Source organism: Vigna unguiculata, chromosome 6 (assembly GCF_004118075.2).
Source record: "Vigna unguiculata cultivar IT97K-499-35 chromosome 6, ASM411807v1, whole genome shotgun sequence".
NCBI lineage: Eukaryota > Viridiplantae > Streptophyta > Magnoliopsida > Fabales > Fabaceae > Vigna > Vigna unguiculata.
The window spans coordinates 25,921,826-25,947,381 of record NC_040284.1 but is presented as its reverse complement, the minus strand read 5'-3'; the positions used below and the strand labels follow the sequence as shown (position 1 = coordinate 25,947,381).

The 25,556-nt window shown below is 32.1% G+C and overlaps 1 protein-coding gene across 3 annotated transcripts; it reads right to left on the bottom strand.

The window, feature by feature from the left end:
* Nucleotides 1–1,515: 1,515 nt before the first annotated feature.
* LOC114187516 (E3 ubiquitin-protein ligase UPL6) lies at nucleotides 1,516–25,243 on the bottom strand. Of its 3 annotated transcripts, none has more exons than XR_003605272.1 (26): nucleotides 24,669–25,243; nucleotides 21,834–21,931; nucleotides 21,557–21,684; nucleotides 19,425–19,536; nucleotides 16,795–16,975; nucleotides 15,123–15,305; nucleotides 14,262–14,444; nucleotides 12,812–12,887; nucleotides 11,838–11,956; nucleotides 11,437–11,738; nucleotides 11,228–11,324; nucleotides 10,754–10,894; nucleotides 10,159–10,242; nucleotides 9,998–10,084; nucleotides 9,697–9,837; nucleotides 9,485–9,610; nucleotides 8,673–8,771; nucleotides 8,094–8,161; nucleotides 7,047–7,113; nucleotides 6,187–6,357; nucleotides 5,783–5,872; nucleotides 4,102–4,182; nucleotides 2,956–3,029; nucleotides 2,807–2,867; nucleotides 2,610–2,699; nucleotides 1,516–1,851 (listed from the first exon to the last, which is right to left on the bottom strand). XR_003605272.1 is itself a non-coding variant. In XM_028075782.1 (26 exons), the coding sequence occupies exons 1-26, from the start codon at nucleotides 24,825–24,827 to the stop codon at nucleotides 1,785–1,787; spliced, it is 3,096 nt and encodes a 1,031-aa protein (XP_027931583.1). In that variant the 5' UTR covers nucleotides 24,828–25,241; the 3' UTR covers nucleotides 1,516–1,784. The 3 variants fall into 3 exon arrangements, 2 of the variants coding, with proteins under 2 accessions (XP_027931583.1, XP_027931584.1); XM_028075782.1 differs by having other exon boundaries at nucleotides 2,807–2,878; nucleotides 24,669–25,241; XM_028075783.1 differs by having other exon boundaries at nucleotides 2,807–2,878; nucleotides 12,821–12,887; nucleotides 24,669–25,241.
* Nucleotides 25,244–25,556: the final 313 nt, after the last annotated feature.

Genomic DNA, 25,556 nt, shown 5'->3' with positions numbered 1-25,556 from the left:
AAAATAGTTATTAAAAAGATAAAAGTGAAAAGAAAAAGATATGTACATGAAAAAGGTAAATATAAAAATCTGTATATCAAACGGACACGTATTGGTGGTAAAGTCTACTTGGTCAGTACCTATAAACAATCTAGGACCTGTGACTAACTTCAGTATTTATATCAGCTGTATGATTAAAACATGATCAGGATTGAGATGTAACTCATTTATGATGACACTTGGATAATTTAACCTCTTTATATATATATATATATATATATATATATATATATATATATATATATATATAATATATATATATATTATATTGTTAGAAATATTTTAATACAATTTAAAAAATAAAATATTAAAATAAATTTTTATGGAGTTTTAATTTTATGGATTAATGGTTAACGATAATATTTTTGTTATAATTTATTCATTTTATCTTTCTTTCCTACATATAAATATCACTTGAGTATACGAGAAAAGACACAACAAACTACAATGAACAAGATTCAAACGTGTATCCACCGATTGTAGGAGTGTAAGTCACAAAATACTATTTGAGATTTTACCAAGTGAATACGATGGTGGGGCCGTCATTGTGAGAGATGGACGAATCACACTCATAAAACAAGATACATGCATAAGGTCGTAATGTCTGATTAAAAACCTATAATGAACATTGATATTGTACGTGTTATTTACTAAAATCCACTAAAATATGATCATAGGAAACATAGTTTAGTATAATTAAATCTGTGCATTTTCTAAGATGGAAGTTTATAACCATCAGATATAAGGCTTAAACCTAGAAGGTTCCTTGTGCTAAGTACAATATTTTGTTTTTTTATTTTTTTAAATTATGTTAAAAATTGTTGAAAATATTTTAATATAATATAAAAAATAAAATTATTACTATTACTCATGTTTCCATAAAGTTTTCATGAAGTTTTAATTTTACATGTTAATGTTATTTATAATTGACGACTATATTCTTATTATAATGTACTCTTTTTGTCTATCTTTCCTACTTATAAATACCACTAAGTTGCATGAAAAAAAATACAACAAACATTAGAGTTCTCTAAAAATTGTTCTTCTCTATTGCTATATATTATCTTTAAGATATTGGTGTTCATAAAATTCAAAAATCCTTCACAACACTTATCAATCTAACAAGTTGTATCTTGAAAAAGAAATACATATAATTTTGTTTTGTCCTATCCAGTATAAACATTTTCTCTCTAAAAATAACATTATACGTGTCTCAACCCAAACTATTTCTATTCCTTACTTTATTTTTTTTTATCTATTATTTATTATTGTTATAAGAATTATTGAATATGTGATTAATATTCTTTTATTCATATACATATCAGTATTATTATTGCTTTAATAATTATTATTATATTATTTTATATTTTTATTATTAATAATACTATTTATTTAATCATTTTTCTAATATATATATATATATATTCCAATTAATATAAAATGCATTATATATGTATGATCGTACACAATGCCATGTTTGATAATATCAATTGTAAGTTAAGTTTGCTCCTGAATATTTTAATTCCATACGTCTTTAGTGATACAAAACAATATCCCACCGTAATTATTTTTTGCCAAATATATTTACATTTAAGGACAAATTGACAGAGACGACGAAAATGAATATTATGTACATGGCATTCCTATCCTTAGTGACACATTACCTCAGATATTCTAGTCAAAAATACTACTGAACCTCTAATTCGGCGGAAAAGAAATGATGCGGTAAATTGCGGTGCCTCCTTTTAACTCAAATCAAACCCAGCGTCAGCATTTATGGCATACAATAATTTGGTTTCCAGTTGCTCTTTACTGCATTGAACAATGAATGAGTAAGTTTGCCACATAAAAAACATCAAAAAGATAAAAGTACACCAGTTAAAATAAATCCAAACTACTTTTCGAGAATCAAGAACAAGCAAAAATCCATCAATATTGACAACGTAGCTCAAAAACTTAGTTTTCATAGTCGTAACGATGGAAAAAAATGGAGGGAAATGACAATGCTCAAATTGAAATCATAAACCAGAGATCTGTCCTCCCTCGAGCGTGAACAATGTTTGACTTAAATTAGCATGGACAATTATTATAGAGAAGTTCTAATATAACGAAACGACTGATATCCAAAATCACAAACATTTAAGGACATTAACAAAAAACATCCTATTTAATGAGTTAATATCCAATAACCACCTAATAAGGTTTCAGATCAGCTAAAAAGGTTTTCAAATTTTTAAATCTGCTAAAGATAATATTTCAATATTTCCACAACACTACAATCATTAGTCTTCCGTGATATCTTGTGCACACTTATGTGTCAACAAGACGGTGTAATGTCGAATCGAGAGAATCAGATTATCTCGATTAATTTGTGTTTCCAATCTAATTTCTCTCTCTTTCTCTCTACACATACTCACCGGTATAAATTGACAAAGCGAAATTTCTCCTTACTTATGTCAGTATTATTAATTCTAACATCTTTAATTTTCTAACCACTCTACAACGGTAGAGACAAACAAATTTTAATGTACACATTTCAAACAGAAAAGACAAGCAGTACTATAACGAACCTTTTATAAGGTGGAAGCTTTAATAAATTCATACAGGTGGCTGATGTCGGTAATCGGTCAAGAGCTTCCTCCGAAGCATTACCACCGGCCCTATAATAAGAGACATCAAACAATTCCAATATGACCCTTTTGTCTGTAAAATATACCAGCTCTGGTAGAAATGGATGGGAGCAAATAGTAATACAATCAAAGCATACCTTTGTATGCAAAACAAAGGTTCAAGATATCGGAATCCAAGCAATGGTCCCCGAGAGCAACCTGTCACAAACCTGTAAAGCTAATAAATTTTTATCTCACAAACATGTCATAAAAGAGCAAATAAATGTTATTACGGAGTACATCTTACTTCAAAAAGTTTTTCTTGTTTTCTAATGAAAAGCCTTTGAGAACTTCCCAGAACATTTCAATAACATAATGTTCCTATCAGAAGAAAACACAAGTCAGAATTCACAAGTATAAAAAAAAAACTGATAAGGCAAAATGGTTCAAATGCTAAATGACATTTAGACTATTGGTATTTACCCTAAATAGATGGAAAAGGTAAAAAAACATAAGCTACTAGATCAGCAAAAATCCCTTTTATATAGAAATTAAACATCAGGAGAGCGCAAGCTATCCTCCAACGTGGAGGAAACAGAAAACCAAGTTGGAGGAAGTTCCCGTGCAACAGCAACCACAAGATGACAACATAAGCAGATCCAGTAATTGGTTTAGCAAGAGCTGCCCTTAAAAAATCAGATCACTATGCACCAACCAAATGCTATGCTCAAATGTTAAAAGGTTGAAAAGACTACATACTTCCACGGAAATTATTCCTTTGTTTGACCAAAGTCCCTAATGAGAATCAAATTTGATCCAATGTTGAATGCTCATCAGAACTCCAAAAGTATTGTTACAACGGAAAGTACTCACCTTACAGAGTTAAAATGTAAAAATAAAAGCTCCACAGTTAATGAGATTGTTGAATTTAAAGGAGCTGATTTAGGATTCAGTTACTTGAGTGGAAATGGGAAGGAATTTGGCGAACCATATTTTATGTGCTCACTTCATAAATTAAGGGTTTCTTTGGATATGTTTCTCCATGGACGTTTATAGTTAGGAAAAAGAATAACGAAATAAAAATGAGTATTTGACACGAAACTTCTACAAATTAACATATGTATAAACTTACGGAGTTTTTTTTTTATCCTTTTCATTTTTCCTTCTTTATTTTCTTTTTTTATTAAATGTTTATAGACAGATTTATTCATACAGGCCTTACATGGGTACTGTTTCCTAGGCTGAGTAACTCCGTGATTGATTTATACAGCAACAAAACTCAAAGTTTCTATAATCTCAATCTTATCTACCTTCAAAATCCAACAATTAATTATAGAAAAAAAAAAGTAAGCAAAAGAACAATCTCGGGAAGTTTTTCAGTTAGTGTATCATTTAAATGTTTCTTTCTTTTGGATTACTGACTAAATCCTCACATAAATACCAGAAAGCTTACACTATGATAGCCTCCTGCATAGTTCGTATGCTGCCGCAAATCATCAACATCCAAGCTGTCAAGTGACCCTGATATCAAAAGCTATGGAAAACAATAGTGTGAAGCAAGTTGAGTACGAAATTACATCGAGACAAATTACAGATTTTAGAGGAAAACTTGAATGAGTAGAAAACTGAATCCAGAAATTGGCAGTCAAACAATATGTATAAAAAATTTCAGAAAACTATTGATGTTTATCAACAAATAAGTATTCTAAAAGTCCAAGCCTTTCAGTAACATGTTCACAAAAAACTATGGCTATTGGTTACTGTTCCAGTCAAAGAGTATATGATAACCTTAGACCGAAGACAAAAAGAGTGAAATATTTTAACCTTAGCTAGTGATTTACTTGGGCAAAAATAATTCGTCTCTTGACCATAGGAGTAACATTCTTATTTATAGGAGATAAATCGGTTACAAATATTATAGATATAGATAATCTAATAAATAACAACTAAAATACTCCCCTGAATAGCTAGAAAATTTTCCTAAATAATAACTAATGTATCTTCTCTAAATATTTTTCCACCTAAAATAATCAACTTTACATATCTAAGCTATACACGTGTACCATCTCCTCAATCCCAACTTCTTACAGAGAGGTCGGTCTAAAGACAACACCCTCTCACATCTCGATCCGTTGATCACCAATCTTCAATGGCGTTGGTCCTAGGGAACCTTCTTTCACAGAAGTCTCTCTCAAAAGCTATTGTTAGTAAATGAAACTTGCATTTCAGTGAGCAAAGTAGAAATCCATGTTAATTCAGTGAAAGTTTGAGCTAAACTTCTATATACCCTACCCATGAAAGGTAAGAGCACGTTCAACGCTATTGGCCCTTTGTATTAGGGTGTTTGGATTGTTCATTTAGGAGCAACTAATCACATGACTCATTTTCCTAAGCTCTTCAATTTGCCTGTCGAAATAATCATAGAACAAATTCCAGTTGCAAATGGTGATAATGTGCCCATGTGTGAATCCAGGAATATAACTTTGAAATCATCTATTGTATTAAAGGATGTTTTACATGTACCAAAACTAACCAATAGCCTTCTTTCTATACAAAGCTCAGAAAAGACTACAAAAAACTAAAATTGTTCAGTAACTTTTTTTCTTTCCTTATTGTGTATTTGAAAACATTGACACGAGGAAGACCATTTTAATTTCTAAGGAGCAAAGTGGGTTGTATATATTGGACCACAGACAAATATTGAATCCTACACTCGTGATGTCAGTCTTTGGTCTAAGTGTATTGAAAATCTCACATCAACAAGAAATATGACCAAATTATAGTATATAACCAGGAACAAACCTCAATTGGAAAACTGATTTATATAGTTAAATTAGACTTAAAGTAACTTTCTAAGAAGGTAAAAGCATAGAAGCAAATCTAACAAAGTCAAATCAAAGCCTACTTTTCACCTTATAATTATCGATCATTAGAAACATAATTTGTAGCTAGAGACAAAAATAAGCTGAGTGCATGGCCATCTAGCAATGGCAAGTGTAAACTATGGCGTGTAGGAGAAAATGATAAACACGCAATTGTTGATCAGACCCATAAGATCACCATGCAAGAACAGGAATTCAAATGAAAAGGTATTAGCTTTAGAGGCCTAAAAGTCAGTCAAGATAGAAGGAAACCTGAAGTTCATGCTCATTGAACATATCAATCCAATCCTTCTGAATAAGTTGCTGAAATCCTCTCAGGAAATGAGAACTTTGTTGACGTATCTGAAAAAGATAGTTATTTTTAATATATTTGACACATAAATACAGTCACCCTTAGATGCATTTTAAATCAAATAAAAAATTAAGCCTTGTTTGGTTAAATTTTTTCTACAAACACTTCAAGTACAAGAAAGAGAGGTCAAATGAATAAAAATTTCCCATAAACTGAAAAGCTAAAATCATATTATGCACTCAACTTTTAGAGAAGATATCATATTAAAAGTTTAGCATGCAAAAATTGATTTCACCTCTCCATTTATTTCTTCTCTTACATGAGTGCTGTTAATTGAGAACTTTATTCAAAGTAGGTACTCTACCTGAAAATTCAAGCGGTGATTGGCTACAAGATGAATAAAAGTAATGACGTTCTCATTAGTAACACGGATGTTCTTTCCCCCTGGAAGCAGCTCCTCTTCTGTTTGCTCTCCGTATTCGTTGTTTACTATAACAAAATATAGTTCCAACTCCGAAATGTCACCCTCATAATGCTGTTAATCAAAAAAGAGGGAAAAGATTGACACACTCACTGAGAAAATCAAGGCTTTCCTCTAAAATCACTTATGTTACAAACTCCCCACCAATAGTTCTAATCCAAGGACAACATAGTCTTAAAATATATTTTGTATTTTGGGGCAGGATATCATATATATATATATATGGTAGGATTAGTTACATTCATATAAGATTCATGCTGATACCCCCCGTCCATTCCAATGTTTATTTTCAGTTGTTTGATCATATTGTAATGTATAAGATTCATGGTGATATCCCGTCCACTCCAATGTTGATTTTAAGTTGTTTGATCATACATATGCAAGCATGACAATATGTTTATATGAATGTTCAATTGTTAGATTTGATCTTAACCCCCCCTCCCTCTCTTTCACTCCAACAATGCAAGTAGAATTTGACAACATTTGCTTTTAACATTGAAATTTTTGTAGTGCATATCAATTCAACACAGGGCCATAAAAACGTGAGTGTTCATGAAAAAAACAAGTCAACCTATATATAGTTCTATTAGCTTTTTATAGCTTGGATACGAGCTTAAGCTGTTAGTTTATTTGCAAGAAACCTTGTACAGTTCAGTGAAAACTAGCATTACATAAATTAATTCCAGAGTTTTCGCAAGAATGAAATAGATCCCAGGAAATGAAAGCCAGAGATGAGCCGTTACCTTAAGAAAAATAAGATGACGATATAGTTCTGGATCCAGGGAAGGCAAGTCATTTAGATAGTTGTGCCTGATACAACCAGAAAATAAATGCATAAGAAAGCAGCAATATAGCTTCCTCTCATCGAACAAATGCATCACAAATTAGGCATAATTTCTCATTCCTAGTACAGGCATTTTACTTAGTAATTTGTGCATGGCTTTATTGGTTCGTGTAATTTTTCTTGTTTTTTTTTATACATGAAAGAAATCCCCTCCCCAAGTACGCGACAAATCCAAAAATTATGGCTTCCATGAGTAACTAAACTCTTTTACAGAATGATGAGGTCCAATCATTCTCTATCTCTCTTTATTGAGCATTTAAATTTTCCAAATTACTATTTCGTTGGTTGTGCAAACATGGTTCTCTCCGATTAACAAGATAGTATAAAACAAATTAGAACAGTAGATCTATACTTGTCTATTAATCCTTAATAACTAGTGGAAATCAACGACACTAGAGGAGAAATACAACCTAATCTAAACGAACCAAGACAACATGTTTGTTAGTTCCCTTTAGGACTTAAACCTATTGATAGGCTAAATCCTAAGAGTTTATTTAGGCTAGTGTATTGGTAATGGAAGTAGTCAATGAACTTCTCATGATTATCAAGAAAGTAAACACCAATTGGCTATTAAAGCTTATTAATATCTAGAATCAGTTTGTTTAGAGGGAAAGCATACATACTTTAATCAATAATTAATCCTAAGAACTGAAGCTAAGATATTTACCTTGGGCTACAGTTTTCTCGTCATTAAATCTTAATCATCTTTCAGTCATTTCTATAGGAAGTGCACATAGGCCCATTCATTTCAAGAAATAAATACATTCACATCCAGCTACGCATTACATTAAGGCGTGTTATTTGTGAATCACAAAACATCAACATAAAGCAGTTGTAAGCAACTGAACAAATGCATGGAAACTCAAGATTTGAGCATTGCACAATCTAAATTTAAATAGAGTAAATAATAACTGAAGCAAACAAAACCAATATAGCCCAGTCTTACTTTTGTTTCAATTTGCTCAAAAAGAAAGTAGCAAATGGTAAATCAACCAGAATCCCTTCAAACATAGCCTGCAAAAGTATTTTGTAAGCGTGAAGTGTTGTTCTAATCAAGCAAAATCAATATAGGAAAAGAATGCAAACACACAAGGAAAAGAACGCATACAAACTAATAATTGATACAGACCAATGAATGACCCACTAAGAATATTCAATCACTATGCAACTTATACCAGATTGCTTGATCCAAACTAAACCCCAAAAAATTATATCAAGGAAGGAAAATAACCAGATATTATATGGAGTATTTTGGCCTTGTTCGTACTATACACTATTGGAAATCTTAAAACACCCATCTTGCACCTAGGAACTTGACATCTGAAGAGTGAAGTTTACAGGGCTATACTACTACAGGTAGCCAAATACTAAGGCTGCATAGCCTCTGATTTCATATATAAAAAGGATTGAAAAGTAGGATTCCGTAAATCATGTAAGGATTGGATTATTTTGGCCACTTTTTAGAAAATATAGGATGTCTTGATACACCTTATTAAAAGACAGAGGAAAATGGACAGAAACATACCTTTGCAAGAAGAGTACCAAGGAAATGGAAAAATTGGAGATGTTGTTCATGTATCATTCCTGATCCAGGATTAGGATAAAGCAGGTGATCTGCTGTCTCCTGGATATAATGATGTTCAGAAATTCAGACATAAACCAATAAATCAAAGTAAGAATATAAGGACTATCAAGGAAGGTGTCTAGCTGAAGCAATGTCAAATCAAAGATTACAAAACTCAAAAGCTTTTTTTTTTTCAAATATTTTCGATGACACATTACAAACAGTTGGTCGTTGTTACTAGGCATCATAGCACTTATATTTTCAAAATTCAACAAAGAACTGCAAAGTTTATTCACTACAATTCTTGTCTTTCACACTTCACCCATACACCCCAAACCAGCCACACCACTGCAACAATATGTAAAAGTTGAATTTGCTGCTCAAGTTTGGCTACTATGTTGAAATGAAAATGCTAACACACTATCCAGATCCAATTCTACTCAAAACATAGTCTATATGAGAATAGTTTTGCAATGAACCAGCTTATCCCAAAAGGTTTGTCAGGCAAAAGAACATGAAGAGTTTTATATTTAACATCCCCTCCCACTCAAGAACCCTTTAGAACTAAAGCAAGAATAAATATGATGTACAAGCCTACCTTGTGCTAAAATTCAACTTTAATTTAGAAGGGTCTGAGTTAACGGAGGCTATGACATAAACACACTCTTCCCGAAGCTTAAGCTATCGGGTGAAACACAAAAATCATTTTATATCTGACTGTTGTTGTACGTTAAGAAACATGAAACACAAACAGTAGATAATATCCATATGACCTTAAATAATCCATATTGCACATCGAATGCAGCACGTGTGATGTTCTCCATGAAATCTTTGAATATTCCACCTCCATCTATTCCTGCCTCTTCAACTCCAAATTCATTAACAAAAGCCACACGAATCTGAAAATTACAATGAAGGATGACTTACAAGTTCTCTCCTGAAGACCAGGGAGGAAATGATTAGTAAACATTAGCATAGGCCTTACCAGTCCTCGAAGGTCATCTTCTGACAGCTGGCTCATTTGATTGTAGGCATCTTCCAAAATATGATTCCGACGTATTTTGAACCGGTTTCTAGTAAAAACAGCCTGAGATCCCTGTCTCTGCCTAGCAGCAGCTAGTTGAGACTGATGAAACAACAAATAGACAAAAGCTAGTTTATGAAATACTCAGGTAACATATTATGATAAGCTGAAACTCCAAAGTTGCTCATTATCATCCACTGAAATTCTGTAATATAAAAATAACCCCTATCTGAATCACATCAGAACTTAGTGAGATTCTTACAGTGAAAATTTTAGCCCTGCTAGTAAATGGTATCAAGAAAGGAGCCTGCTTCAAAATTTCATTTGCTCGTGTATTTTCTATAACGGCCTGCAGAAAAAATTTGCACAACAAATCATGTTTCTGCACATATAAACCCTAAATATCAATTGTATAGGAAATACCTGAGAGATAAAGTAGTCATTCACCCCATCAGCATGAAAGTCACTGGGTGATGTAAACTGTCTTCTGTTGTTCCAATCTTGCAGCTGTGGGGGAAAAAGGTAAATTAGGAAGATAAAAGAACCTTCAGATCCAAAAGGTTATTAGTAGTTGCAGATTCCCTTATAGGACAGAGGTATCAAAGAAATTGTAATTTGAATAAGTATACAAGAGTATGGATAACCTCTAAAATTCCTTGTAATTAATAGAAGAAAATATATTTCCATTCTTTTGTATAAGAAACCAATGATATATAATTTTTTTTATAAAAAGGGACCAGAGGTAATATTATTTATTAGTGAAAAACGAATTACAGCACCACTACAGAAAATATTCTATATCCTTCAAAGTGGAAAAAGAAACATGAAACCGATTACAATGTAAGGCGTCCAATTGCTCTGAAACTCCCTAGAAATAATAATAGAATAGCACTATAGAAGCCACGTATGTATAAACCCATTATAATGCAAAGTATCAAGTGATGCCCTTGAAAAACTAATCATACTATCATGACATCTTCCAAGTTCAACAGTGTGGAAACATAAAACATTGTTATACCTGGGACAGAAGCTCAGAAACTACAATGCTAACCCTCTGTTGAATAGCTTCGAACTGCTTTTTAACTGCTGTGCTGACTGGACCAGATTTTACCGAATTGGCAGACGTTGTATGATTCACCCACAATAACTGCCACAGAGCCTGCAGAAACGACAAACTTCAAAAATTAGTTGCTACCGCAAAGCAGGTTACATTTGTCAGGGGCACTGCACTAAAACTTTAGGGATCCTTTTGACATTTCTAGTCATGACCACCTATTTTCCAAAATGTAGCATAGTCCAATTCTTGGAACTCTGATGCGTGTACACATTAGTATACATCATTGTTTAGGTCTTGATTAGAGAGCCAGAAAGATTTTATTTTTTCACTATAAATATGTGAGTGAATTCCCCCTTTCCTGGGACTACAGATTTCAATCTCTGAACTCTCAACAACTTGTCTCACTAAAACAGGCATTCCATGCCATAACATTACCTGCCTTAGCAGAGTGATAAGGCTTTTAATATCCTTCAGTGATAGTGGTTTCTCTTGCTCATAATACTCCTCATTATCAACTATCATGAGCATATGCCTGATAAAAGACAGGTTATGATTAAAGGAAACACTCAAAGTGTGCAGAATCTACAATTCATGCATTAATAAAAGCATGTAATAAAAAAGTGAACAGTATACAAGATGCTTACTTGTAAACAGGACAGAATACAGAAAGTGGCAACAGCCAACCTGGTGCATCGCCGGACAGGTATGATAACCGTTCAGACAAAGATGACCATTTTTTGTTCTCATGGCAACGTTTCATAAAATTCCAAAGTATAGGAACAAGTTCAGTTCTGTAGGCAAGTACAGTCATAATCTTTTCAAGTGGCAATGTGTTGAAGATTACATGTAAAAATCCACAAACGGCGCCAACAGCTGCAACCTCCCTGTCCTCTGGCTCGCGATCTGAACCATTTGCAGATGAAAAATCTCTAAATAATATAGTTGTCTGCATGTGACAAAAAACACAATTCATCAATTTTTCGAAATAAATGGTTAAGAAATTTTTTTGACATTTGATACGGAAATCATTTGGAAAATGGTATACCAGTTGCAGAAGGAAGCGAGTATCAATGGCATTAGAAATTTGTTGATTCAATTTCCCATCCAAAACTACTTCCATGACCTCATCTTCGCCAGTCATTTCATCATCAGCAATTTTAGAATCTGAAATTAACACTTCACAGCTTAAAATCAAATGGTAAAGAGAGAACCATCTCCCATATACAAAAAATGATAAATTTAATAATTATGATTAAATATAGTAACCAGGCTTCAGAGTTGTGTTCAAATTTAACATAGAAACAGTTGCACACTTATTTTTGCATTGTAAGTTAACTTCTCTATGATAGATTACTTTGTTTGGGGTTCTAAAAAAGTGTCCTTCCACTTTTGTGCAGTTTTTAATTATACACTCAGTGTTTGCAGGTAAAACTAGGCTGTGATGTTATGGTGTTAGAAATAATATAAAACCATTCATGTCCTTTCACGTAATAATAACTTAAGCTTTGTTTGTCGGGTCATGACAAATTGCAATATAAATGCGATAGAACTGTATTATTGGCTTCTGTCAATTTTTTTCCTATGGTTGTTATTTGTTTTAAGTTCATTTTATAACTAATACCACAAAAAAAATTATAGACTACTTAATTAAATTCTTCAGACACCTGGGGTTGACTCTTTATTTCTTCTTTTGGCCTTTTTAATATTGTCGCCTGAAATGTAATTGCCTTCTTTCTTCCTAACGTTAGTGTATGTGTATATATTGAGGATTGTTTATAAAGAGAAGGGAAAGGTGATCCGTCCTTGATAAGGGTTAGGTTATTGCCTAATTAGTCTCCTTATATATATAGATGTAATTGTACATTATGATAATCAACAAAAGATTCAGAAATATTCTCTAAATTAAAAATATATTCCTCCTTCTTTTAAGGACAAGAAAGGTGATGTTTTTCAAAAAAATTTAAAACAAGAATAATATCTTTAATAAGAAAAGTTTGAATGTCTGATCAGAAATCATACTCTCCCTACCATCAGATCTTGTAGGAGATGGATATGATTCCAGCAAAAATGTAGTAACAGAAGCAAGGTCTACGGCCTGCATACAAAACAAACACAAATCAACTTAGGTTTTAAGACAAACTTTCAAACTTCATTCTTGTTAAAACTGAAAATCTTCAACCACCAACCCTATCCCCCCATCAAAAACAAAAAATTAAACATACACTTTCACAATCATATCTAATGATAAAGTTTTGTGCAGAATGAGATGAAGTAGTTAAAAGTTTAAACGTAATGGTAGATGAATGCATAGCCTTATGGCCCTAATCCACAAAGCCCGTAAATGTTCTTCAATCTGTCAGTGCTTCCTCCTTCATCCTAAACAAGAAAAATTGCTTTTCTGCGTAATTTCCAAAATTTTGTATTACAAAGAAGTTTTACATTTATATAAGTCAGGTGCTAAAGCAGAATCAAATTATTAAGATTTCGAATATATTGATTACAAATCACGTGTCTTCATTGTAATTGTTTTCTAATGCATTACATTAGCTCCTTTGGCTGCAAATTAAATGTCTTACCATTTATAATACAATGAAAATCTTGCCAACTAGCAAAAATAAAGAAAAAGTCTCAATAAATAATTTCAAATTGAATTTGAAAGAAATGATGTTTCAAAAGAAGGCTAGTGAATATATATTTAATAAATTTACTTATTTTCACCTACCAGTATATCTTGACCACATATATCTGTTTAGAATTTGCTATTTTATGCTTACACTGAAATATTAGGACCTTTAATTTTTACACAATATACATGGTTTAATGCGTTAAAATATGAGCTTTGTACTTAGTAGTCACTAGTATGTATATACCTAATAAGGCACATCGACTCACCAATCAGAGGTTACTTTCTGTTATTTAAAGCAAACAATTTTAAGTTCATTCAACCACGAAGGTTGCTTATAATGCATTAAGATATTCAATTATATTAAACATCGAATATTGCTTATAATGCATTAAGATTATTCAACTTTTCTATGCTTATGATTTACCTAAAGTCTCCATATTTCATTCAAATGGAATAAAAGTGTTCAAGGCCCAAGAGCAAAATATGCACCACAACTATAAATTTCCAGGAAAAAATATCATATCTCGTATAGCCAATCAAATCAAAACTCATACCATAAATTAATAGACAACTAGCGACCGGACTACCTACAAATATCTAGTCGCACACAAATATTTAATCGGGCATTCAAAATGTCTAGCTTTCAATGTAAGGATATGTGTTAGAGATCTTATATCAAATATAGACATGACCAAATTATAGTACATAGGTGACTATATATCTCACCTTACAAGCCAATTTTGAGGTTCAGTTAGACATAAATTCCATTTTCTGAGATATACAAAGCAATGTAAAATTAAAAATTAGAATAACAATAACAAATGGCAATTGTACTCTCCTTACCATATCAAATGAACAGTCAGGTCGAGACAAAGCAATTCCACCAGTTTCTAATATATTTCCAAGAAGACAGGCATAGGTAGGAAATTCATCTGATATATCATTAGGAAGAGAATTCATCAGATTTGGTAACCATGTTGCCATCTGATGAACGTAATGTTGGCCCAGGCCCTGTTTTGCAAATACCTAAGTAGAAAAAAAATAATCCAACTTCTCACAAGACTTTTCAAGGTGAAAGCAAGTAGAAAAAAATAGATGTAGAACGTTATCCAACATGCCAAGGAAAATTCAGCATGAAAGCAGGAGATTTGAAAAGACAAAGACATAAGCAAAAAAAGATAAGGATAATTTCATTTTTAATCAGTTCAGGAGGTCCCCAAATCCCCCAGATTATTTAAGTAGCATACAGAGGCCCAAAACACATAATATAAAGATTCTCTTATTTTTTTTCGACGTGGTCCTTTTACTTGAATTATGAATGGCATGTTGACCTTTTCCTTCAGTTTTGGTTAACAGGATTATATTCTATATTGGTAAATTTCACAATAAAGATCCATCAGCACAAAGAGAATTTGGAATGTATTAATTTTCTGTATTTCAGCAGGGAGAAACAAAATGAATTTTAAAGGAGTTTAAAATTACTGAGGAAAATTTCTTTCAGTGATTTCTAAGAATTTCATCACCATCATACATGCTTTCTATGTTAAATGATTAGATACTTTGAACACTACTTCATCAATCTGGATTTTAGTTCTGCCATATATTTACAGAACAAATAAACATCTTTGATGAAAAACACCTCTCTTGAACCTCATCTTAAACAGAGAAAAGGATGCCAATTAAATATGTTAGTACAATGAATACCTGTTTTAAGTTTGGAAAAACATGCCACAAGAAAGGAATTGAAAGGATCTGTGATGAGAAGCTATATACTGGATCAGTAGGTGAACAGATACATGGCTTCTGACCAATGTGGCATGTTACAACAGTAAGCACACGCTCCAATGATGATCCTTTTTCACTGTAAATACAATTTTCAGCATTATCCTGCAGTAGATCATTTAGGTAGTTTATGGGTTCAAGTAAAGCATAGTATAACATAAATATCATACAAAATAACAAAACCAGAAGCAGTCTGATTAGAATTATGACATGGATGGAATATAAGATTCAACTGGTACATTTGACCCACAAGCTCAGAATTCCTCAAATTAATAACACACAAAGGACAATAACGCAAACATATGCAATACACAGCATGGAAGTTTCTTCATACAGATTAATAACTTCCACTAATAATATAAAACAAGCTTTGATCTGAATACAAGAGCACTCTGAATTTGACGGTCCAATGAAGTACAGTATTGCCTCTACAGCACAAGGAAGCTTTTTTGTAACAATAATGAACTTAATCCATAAATAAACTACACTATTGCCCTTGCTAAGTCCCAGCCATTAGAAAATAAAATGTTATCCGCCGTTCAGCTTCTAGAAGATGACTCAATCAGTTTCTACTCTGTACTTCTAGACAGTACGTCTACTCATTGCAGCTTCCTTTTATCTTCACCTCTAACATGTTTTAATTATATACGCACCACTCCCACCTATTAAAAGTAACTAATAACAGAATTCTGAAATTTGTTTACAAATTAAAAGTAATAAGATAAATTTAATCATTTTCCCGCATTTGCATAGAACTTGTTTTTAAAATCAGTGATATGTATTTTTGTTAAATTATGGGTTTGATCAGTTTGGAAAATCGTCAACCTGCACTAACCATAATCAGGTTGGACAAAATTGAAATCCCTAATTTCTCCCAGAAATCCATGTATATCATCTTTCTTAGATAAAACCGTGGACGTTTGAGTCAAATCAATCACATGTCAGGTCAAGTCCAAAATAAACACTGCATTATAACATTGAAGGAACACATCTTCAAATTCAAAACAGTGACATTAGTTGTTTATTATTAAAAAAAGATTTTTCCTTAGACATCAAGAAAACTTCAAATGAGACCAGTATCCAGGATAAAAATGCTCCCACACACAATATAAAGATAGGAAGCATTACAATATACACTACATGTTATGATACACAAAGAAGAAATTAGTTAAGATAGTTAGAATATCCATGAGTTAGTTACTCGAGGTGTTAGTTAGATATAAATAGGAAAGAAGGAGAGGAAAGGGGAAGAGAAGTGAATTATTGTAGTTTGAGCTTTAGCTCTTTGTGAAGGAGGATCCCTTGAAGGAGACAGTGCTCTCTTATTTTTGTTCTTTTATTGTATTCAATAAAAAACCTTTCTTTTCTTTCTCTTTTCAATTCTTGGTTCCTAATACTACGGTGAACATATTTACATATTGATGATTATCGATTAAGAAAATTAAAAGATGATGTACAATGATAGTTAATATAAATATGTTAACCAGAATGTCCAAACTTGTTCTTTGACCTTAATATAGCATTAGATGGGGATGATTCTCTAGGGTGCCAACAAATAAAAAATAAAAAAAAAAAAAAAGAATTGCAATGTTACCTTTCCTGTAAGAATAATCTCTCTAAGTAGACTAAATGCACTGTTTTTAGACAGACTTGATACTATTTTACAGCTCCATGGCAGTTTGGGATCTATCAACAATACTAAGACTTCCAACAAAGGAATAGCCGATGTATTAGATTCCTTCAAAGTTAATAAAAGCTGATCCTTCAAGTAATACCTGTGCAGAAAAAATACCATATAAGTATGATAACACAAAAATCAATCCCTACCTACCAATGTATATTATATATGTGAAATTTCATGTACCCAAGAAAAACAAAGGAACAAGTAGTAGATATACAAAAGTTCCATGTGATCAAAACATGAACCCAAGGTTTTAAAGTATTCTTCAAAATAAAATATACAGCAACATCAAAATCCATGCCAAAATGAGTCTTCCTTTTAAAAGGTCAATGAAAACACGAACTTATTACAGAAGTAATAGTGGAACAAGAAAAAACCAAACCAGAGCCTCACTTAAATTTATTATCCACCATAACCTGTATACATGATACATAATAATCAAAATCTTATTAGATTTTAGGTGCTGTAATAATAGAAAAAGTAGTAGATTCTCTATAATTAATAATATCTACACTATATATGTAATATAAGAAATATTTTTATTATTCTTCTATCGTATCTTTCTTATTAAAGGATATCAAATTTCCTCTATTTATTGTATTGTTGATTTCATTTTCTCAATATATAAAAAAGCATTTGTGTTATCTAAAAAACACAGTTTCAGCTCAGTAACTCTCTCTTTCCTATAGTTTAACCATATGTATTTAAAAATTAGACACAAGAGAAAATCGAGAAAGCATATAATAGAAATTGTTACAGATATGAAAAGTTTTAGTTATTGAGAAACAACGTTGAAAGGAATTTATAAAAACTAATTGATCCAGGGTCCTTAAAAAGGTCAAATTCTTGGAAGTTTCACTTGCCTAAACATCTTGGATCCCAGACTATGTGATTACATGGTCTAGAGTTCAATTCTTTGATGTTCCCACTTTTCTAAATAAACATATATCACAACACAAGGTAGAGACGATCAATGTGTTGCCCCTGCTTTAAGGCAAAGGCGTGAAAGACATGTTTGATATAAAACGCTTCATGTGGTCTTTGTCTGCACACCCCACAGCTTAATAATATTTCTCTTTTAAGAAAATAAGGAAAGGGGACAAAATCTAATAGCAGTGTGCACCACATCCTTCATCCAGGGGTCAGGGGGAATATCAATGCCTTTATATATGTAAGTGGATAGGGCGGTGTTTACAGACCCCTAATAGTGATCTTCAAATGATTTCTATAAGTTCTGATCTCAGGTTTGTATGGTCTGAGCCAAACATGGTGCGTTTTTATCTACATTAACTGTCTTTAGTCCTTTACCGTCTTTTACTTCCTTGGAGATTTTTTATCCTTCCCCTACCTCTGTTTTTTCTCTGCTATCTTTAATAAATTATATATTATAAAAAAAAATGGTTAGAGAATTTGAGAATCAACTGAAAAACAGCAGTAGAAACTTGCATTCAAACTCTCCAAAAAAGTACTCCAACCCATCAAACAGTCTCCATTTTCTCACTAATAAAACAAACTCTCCCAAAAGCAAAGTTATTGATGAAAAAAAGGTTTCCCTCTCATATGAGCCATTCATTTGGGCTTGAACCACGATAAATGCACAAACCCACTTAATTATGTGCATTTGTCATTTGTTCTTGAAATAAACTTATTATGGACAAAAGGTGCAAGGACAGATTGATGATCAGAGACCTTGATACCATGTCATTAACTAACTCCCCCAAAAGCTTAGGGTATAAGGAGAAGGAACATGAGTATTAAGTCTTTAACACAAGCCAATCAAATAAAAGTAAAAAGCACAAAGTATTGACAAGATCCTCTACAGCCCATTTCAAATTCATATTCACCATTCAGCCACCACTTCTAACAGCGTTCTAATCGAAGTAAGCAAAAAAACTCAGGAATACAGGTCCAGTCTAAACAAAAAACCATTTCGAAATTATTCATAACCAAAACAAATATATATATATATATATATATATATATATAACCATTTCTTCTGACTTTAATTTACTGACCTCGTAAAAAATATCACAAATGAAACAGAAGAAACAAACTAATACTATCCCCAGTCCTCTCTACAGGAAATGGGTGCAAATGTTTTTTGTCCTGATTATATGAATTAAATATTATACCCTTAACTTAATTTATTGCCCATAAAACTGGATGCATTAATTGGTCTATTAACCACATAAGATATACTCATTAAAGAAAAGTTATGCCTTGAATTACAAGTAGTGCAGATAAATATAATCAACACTTAAACCATTTAATTCTCTGGTTATTTTTTAAATAAAATTTAAATTTACGACATTATTAACTAATATTAAAACTACATAACTTGCTATTTTAATTGATGTTAATCAATTAGTTGCTTATTTCTTCTAATAAAAGGATATAAGGTGGTAGTATTGTTTAACAGTAACATGAAACTTAGAATCCAACGCAAAAAAAACAATAAACTAAAATGAAAATAGCAACCAGGAAGAAAATTTAGAAAAGCCAAAGGCCCAAAAGTTAATGAATTTAAAACAAATAAAACCAACCTATTATGATGTACAGCACGAATACAAGTATATACAAATTGCTTCACTCGATAGTTCACCAAAGCACACCTGGACAAGTAGTCCTCAGCAGCAAAAAGTTGGACGACATCCCCTGTTGCATACATTTTAATCGTACACATTAAGCTCCATTCCCAACACTAAAACTTGCAGAAACAGCAAGGATGCAGAGGCAGATATCATCAAACTAAAAACTGATTTTGTTCTAACGAGACAAAGATTCAAATATATTAGATCAGCAGCACACAGAAAAAATAAAGAATGATCAAAAGTCATTTTTTAGTAAGTTTATCTTCTCTCTTTTTTCCTTGAGATGGTTTTGTGGGAAGGGTTGCATGCCTTGGGTTAGGACTTTGCATGTGAGGTTTATGAGGCAAAGATAAATCTCTCTTAGTCCAGGAGTGTGATGATATGACTAGATTGTTGATCAGAGTATTTTATGTGTAAATTTTACCATGCTGTAACAGTAGCGAAGTTGGGAGCATAAGCTCAGTTAAACAAGTTGAAAATGTAAGTGAAGCTAGTCATAATTTGATAGCACCATAGAGTAGATGATTTGGACTATGGATGTGACTTCGTCACAATGTTTTTTGATTTTTGTGTAGGGAATGGGTATTGTTGGATGATATTCAAAGCCTTGAGTTTTGATATGGATAGTATGTGTGATGATTATTTTCAGAAATTCTGATGATGATTCTAAGTTTGAAATATAGTTGATGTTCTTGATATACATTATCAGTTAGTAATGTATTATATGAATGAGATATTGAATTGCTGAAAGCGATAAAAATTGGTTAATTTGTATAGTTTGTGTTTGAAACTCTAAATGAGTTGTAATATAATATGTTGATGTTATGGTAGCAAAAATGTAGAATGTTGCAGGTGGGTCAAATTGGTTCAAGATGGTCTTATTTAAAAAGGATTGCTCAATTATATGCATGAATTGTGGAAATATGCATATATGGTTTTGATATGCACATGTATGTGAGATTTAAGACATGAATTACCATTTTTTGTATCTCAACAGAAATAACTTCTAGAGAGGGAAAAGAATTTCTATTTTGTTTGATTTCTTTTCTTAAAATATGTATATATTTATAATTCCCTATGTGAATGAAAGTTTATTTAAGAGATTTTAAAGTGTAATATGAATATTACTTATATGTTTATATTATCTTGTGATGATTAGTAGTAATATAAATCTTAGTGGGATGTTCACAAAAGGGGAAGAAAAAAGTGCATGTATAAAAACTATACTGCAATGGACATTTGAGAAAGTAATAAAAGCACAACTTCAAAACATGCAATCAGGAACAATATTTTAGCATTCCAAAACGAGGGTTCTGGAATGCATTCTCTCCCATTCTAAAATGAATACTCTTGAAATATTCAAGAATGAAGGCTCCGAAATACATTCTCCCCAGTTTCAACAGCAAAGGAAGAGTTGTTGGCAGTGGAGACACATTTCTCATCCAAGGGCAGAACATTCCAAAACCCTTATTCAAATGATAAATAATAATTCTAAGTGCAGGATATGGAGTTGCACAGCCCCTGTTATAAACAAAAGGTTGGAATGGTATATAATGAATTTTCGGATGGTGTAGGAAGCAATAGGTACGAAGCAAAGACCCATAATCGGTAACGAAACAATCATAGCCAAATATGGTACTTTTGTGACCTGATAATCTCCCCCCCACCCCAACCACACACACACACACACACATATATATAGAATGAAGATAAAAAAATGACACTTATAATGTGCTGCGCATATATTGGCAAATGAAAGATAATCCAATCCAAAGGGTCGAAGATAAACACATAATTATCAGAGAAGCTACTAAAAGAGACCTTGCTATAAATTGTTTTATTAAAATACAGGTTGTTCATCGTGGTTAATGGCATTGGTTGCTAAGCTCATATAATTGACTCCACTCAGTCAGACAGGGCTTGGTTTGCATTGTCAGTTAAACAGATATTTTTCGGGTGGTTGAAGGACTAAATGTAAAAGAAATAAACATTCCAGCTTGCAGAATCTTGCTAAAAACCTAATAAAATGTACATTATGAAATAAAAACAATATCATGACAAAAGGAACGCTGATTAAAAATTACCACTCTCTTGAACAAACTGTTGAAGCAATCGGCAAATTTGCACAAGAATTAAAAAATCATCAATATTTTCTGCATTAAAGAAATAGAGGAACTGACGGAGGAAATCAGAATCTGGACCAAAAGCATTCCTGAATGCAAATAAAGTGGCATTAACTTTAGTTTTAACGCAGAGTTTGGGTCAGACTACACTAAATAAATAAATAACTTTTAGAGAAACTGAGTGAAAGGAAGCAAATAGATGTCATGCAACAATTCAGAGTAAACAATCGAATTTCACCTGTCTAAATTCTGACAGTTCTCCCCATAGATGCTAAGAAATTTCTCTCGTAATTTAGACTGTTCTGTTCTGACAACTTTTCTTCCTCTGAAGCATTTCTGTAGCAAGAATCAGTCAACAATTTGCAAGACGCTCATGAAAGATAGATTAACACTCATCATAAATGTATCTTTCCAGTAATAGATGTTTATAGCACATATGAAACCATATTGTAGGGGCCTAAGCTTTAAAGTTAGGAAATGTGAAATGCTTATTTCCCATAGATGCACACACTAAAAATTGTTTTACAATTTTATAAAACAAATTTCATAGAACCATAAAAAGGATGAGCACTGACCAAAATAAAATTTAAATAAATGATGCATCTAGAATTGCACAAACTTCTTTTTCTTACAGCAAGTAGATGGCATGGCATTGTTCAACAGGCATTTACCCTAGTTCATAAGGTCAATTTGAATTTAAATTTTGATTGTACAGATGAGAGATGTTAAATAGCATGGCAAATTATTGTAAGCAAAATCTTCAATGTTGATATCATTATGTATGCAGTGCAATGTATAATTAATTGATTCAGTCATTTTATATGCCATATCATTGTGACTGTGAAAGAACTACAGATTTATTTCCTCAATGATCATTGGAACTTGACCAAGGAGAACATGGAATAATCAAATTTGAAATTTAAGAGAGGACTGTTAAAGATATGATACCCTGTTACAAGTTTAACTCATGATATATACTCCAGCTAGAGGGGGAATGTTACAGATATGATACTCTACAACTAGAAAAATATGCATGGGTAATATTCAAGATATGGTTAGATACTCTAAAGAGATATGTATAGCTCAAGATCAGGGATTATATCCCTTATTACCCTTTATTTTGTTTCCTTATTTTGCATTCTTGATCATTATAAACAGAGAACTTTTTTACTGTTTTTACACACATTCAGCAAATCCTACATTAACTTTAAACTTGAACTTTGGAGATAGACTTTGGAAACAAAGTGTATTCGCTTAAGTAGGAAAAATGGGAGACTGCATTCCACAAGTTTATCAGTTTATAATACAAAAGGATGGAGAAATCAACAAGGATGTCACAAAGGATACATGAGGATTGCATAAAATGGAGAAAGACATATGGGGTTATTATATAGAGAAGAGATGTGTGTAAGACTGATTGACAAAAGATTAATAGAAAATTGATTAAGGTGGTTTGGGCACATAAAAAGGTCAGGAGAAGAACAAGTGATGAAAAACTAGACTGCATGGTCTTTAGTCCTATGAAAGGAAGAGAGGGAAATAAAAAAGGACAATAGAGGAAGTCATCTAGAGAGAGCTCCCAGTAAGCAATATCCCTAAAAAAATTGTTTTAATAGAGAAAAATGGTGTGATCCGTGAAACAGAGCTCACCAAGTGGGACAAAAAAAAATGTTGTTATCCGGTAGACTTCCATAGAACAAGCACATTTGTCGAGTTTGCACTCTTCATGCCCAATATCATCACGCACCGCTAACCACACAAAAAACTTAACTTCCTCTAGAGCATGTAGCTTTCAGATCCAACATGACTATTGACTAGAAGTATTGTAGTTGCATTTCATGAATCAATGTACCCATGCTTACTTATTAAAAAAAAAATTAAAATTATTTGACATTGAAGTTGTTTGCACTTTCCTTCAATGAAGAAAGAGAAAACTAAAATTTGGTACAAATAAAGGAAAGAATATCACATGTTATTACTAACTATATTTATATTATTACTTAACTTTAAATTACTAAACATACTAAAATTATGCAATAAAACAATAAATATAATTTATTCAATAAATTTAAAATAAAATACCACATAAAATAATAGATATATTTTTATAACAATCTACTAAATGAAGTGAGATGAAATATAAAAAATATACTTTTGATTGATATGTTTTAAATTGTGTTTTTAGTGTCAATATTTTCTATTTAATGAATAAATCATTTACATATGTGTGTTTGTTGAATAATAGTAAGTACTTTTACTATGAATTTTTTTTAAATATCATATAAAATGAAAAAAGCTAGCTATATGTCTGCATTTTAAGGCAAAATTTATTTTTAGAACAATTTGGACCAACTTTCCATCACAGGTTTAGAAGTTATGGGAAGAATGAGAATCTGTGATTTTATGGCAGTGAAGTGCTTTAGTTCCTCTAGTGAATGCAGTTGGACTGTGTTGTTGTTAAGGGGAGGCTCGTTAATAGTTATGTAACTCTAACTGATAAGAATGTCCAAAATGCAGTCTATTTCCATTACAATTACATCTAATTATGGAACGAGAACGAGTTTATGGCTTTTGTCCGGCCTCTGCTCAGATATTTAAAGGAAATTGTTATCGCCAATAAGCAAACAGTTGAAAGAACTTATATGCACATGTTAGTAATTTATGTTTGTATATTTTTGTCATTATTGTTATAGGAGAACTTCCTATCCTCCTCCTGGTGCATTCTGTCGTCGTAAAATTCTCCTACGCCTTTTATCAAAATATAATAATGATGATAGTCAATCAGCAGTTAGGTTTGCATCACCACTCAAAACAGCTAAAGTCACTATGTCTGATTCCTAATGATATTATGCGTACATAGGTTGCTGAGAGCCAGAACACCCATCATCACATCTCAAAAACACCCTCAAGAATCTCAAACACTTGACAGTACACACCTAAGACTTAAAAAACAGCAATTGAAATTGCCACAGCCAACTCACTACCAAAATCAAGGCATTAAAATGCAATAATAGCTGCAAAATGAATAAGCAAAGAAACATAAAGTTCAATTGTTTGCATAGAGAAACCATACCTGAATCCTGAGTGCAGCAGAGTTCTGCTGGCGCAACCACAAACGCCGGTTCCGCTCTAATCGTGTTTGTTCAAGAAGATTCTTTCTGTCCCGTTCTTTCGAGCTGCGACCGCCTAAATCAACACGCTTACGAGTAGACGGATCGCCGCTGAAAAACATGTTTATTCGATTTTCTTTCCACGCGAGCTTCGCCCAATTCACGCCCTAATTTTCAAAAATGAGAAACAAAGAAAGAAAGAGAAGCGAATAGAACAACCGAAGCACGCGAAGCGGAGTTAAATCTGCAATGAGAAAGATTTCAACGACGACTCGAAGCCCTAGAAATGGAGACCACAACAGCGGTAGTAGCTCGAAAGAGAATTGAAAATTGGAGATTTCGATTATGGGGGCAGAAGATAATAATAATAACAATAATAACAATACAGAATAATAATTCTGTATTTATACGCAGAAACTTCTCCGAAGAGAAAATAAAAAAAATAAAAGCAAACGCGAATCTTCTTTAACTTTCTTGGTGAAGTGTGTTAACATGCCAGGAAGGTTCTGATGGAAAGGAACAAGCAACCACCGGTTCAAATGCCAAACTATGGTAGAAAACGAGTTGCGAAAAAAAACTTCAGTGTATATTTTAATTTATATGAATATAATAATAGTTACAGAAAATTAAATGTTATAATCCTGAGTTTATTATCTATTATATGATAATTTAATTCAGCATAAGACAGATTTATAAAGCAACCAGAAATATACTTTCATTAAATTGACCGACACTTACGCAAATATTATTATTTTTTGTAATTATTTATAAACTAATTATTACGATTATTTTTAATTAGATGTGAGTAAGAAAAACCAATGAAGTCGACATAAATTTTTTATTTCAATATT

Bases quoted from the DNA above. Each gene is read 5' to 3' on its own strand.
- LOC114187516 (XM_028075782.1), bottom strand. From the start codon at position 24,827: ATGTTTTTCAGCGGCGATCCGTCTACTCGTAAGCGTGTTGATTTAGGC. The intron at 14,445-15,122 runs GTATTCATTGTA...TTTTCTACTTAG, and splicing joins TTTTTCCAAACTTAAAACAG to GTATTTGCAAAACAGGGCCT. The intron at 10,243-10,753 runs GTATAACAATGT...TTTCCCCCACAG, and splicing joins TTTCTGAGCTTCTGTCCCAG to CTGCAAGATTGGAACAACAG.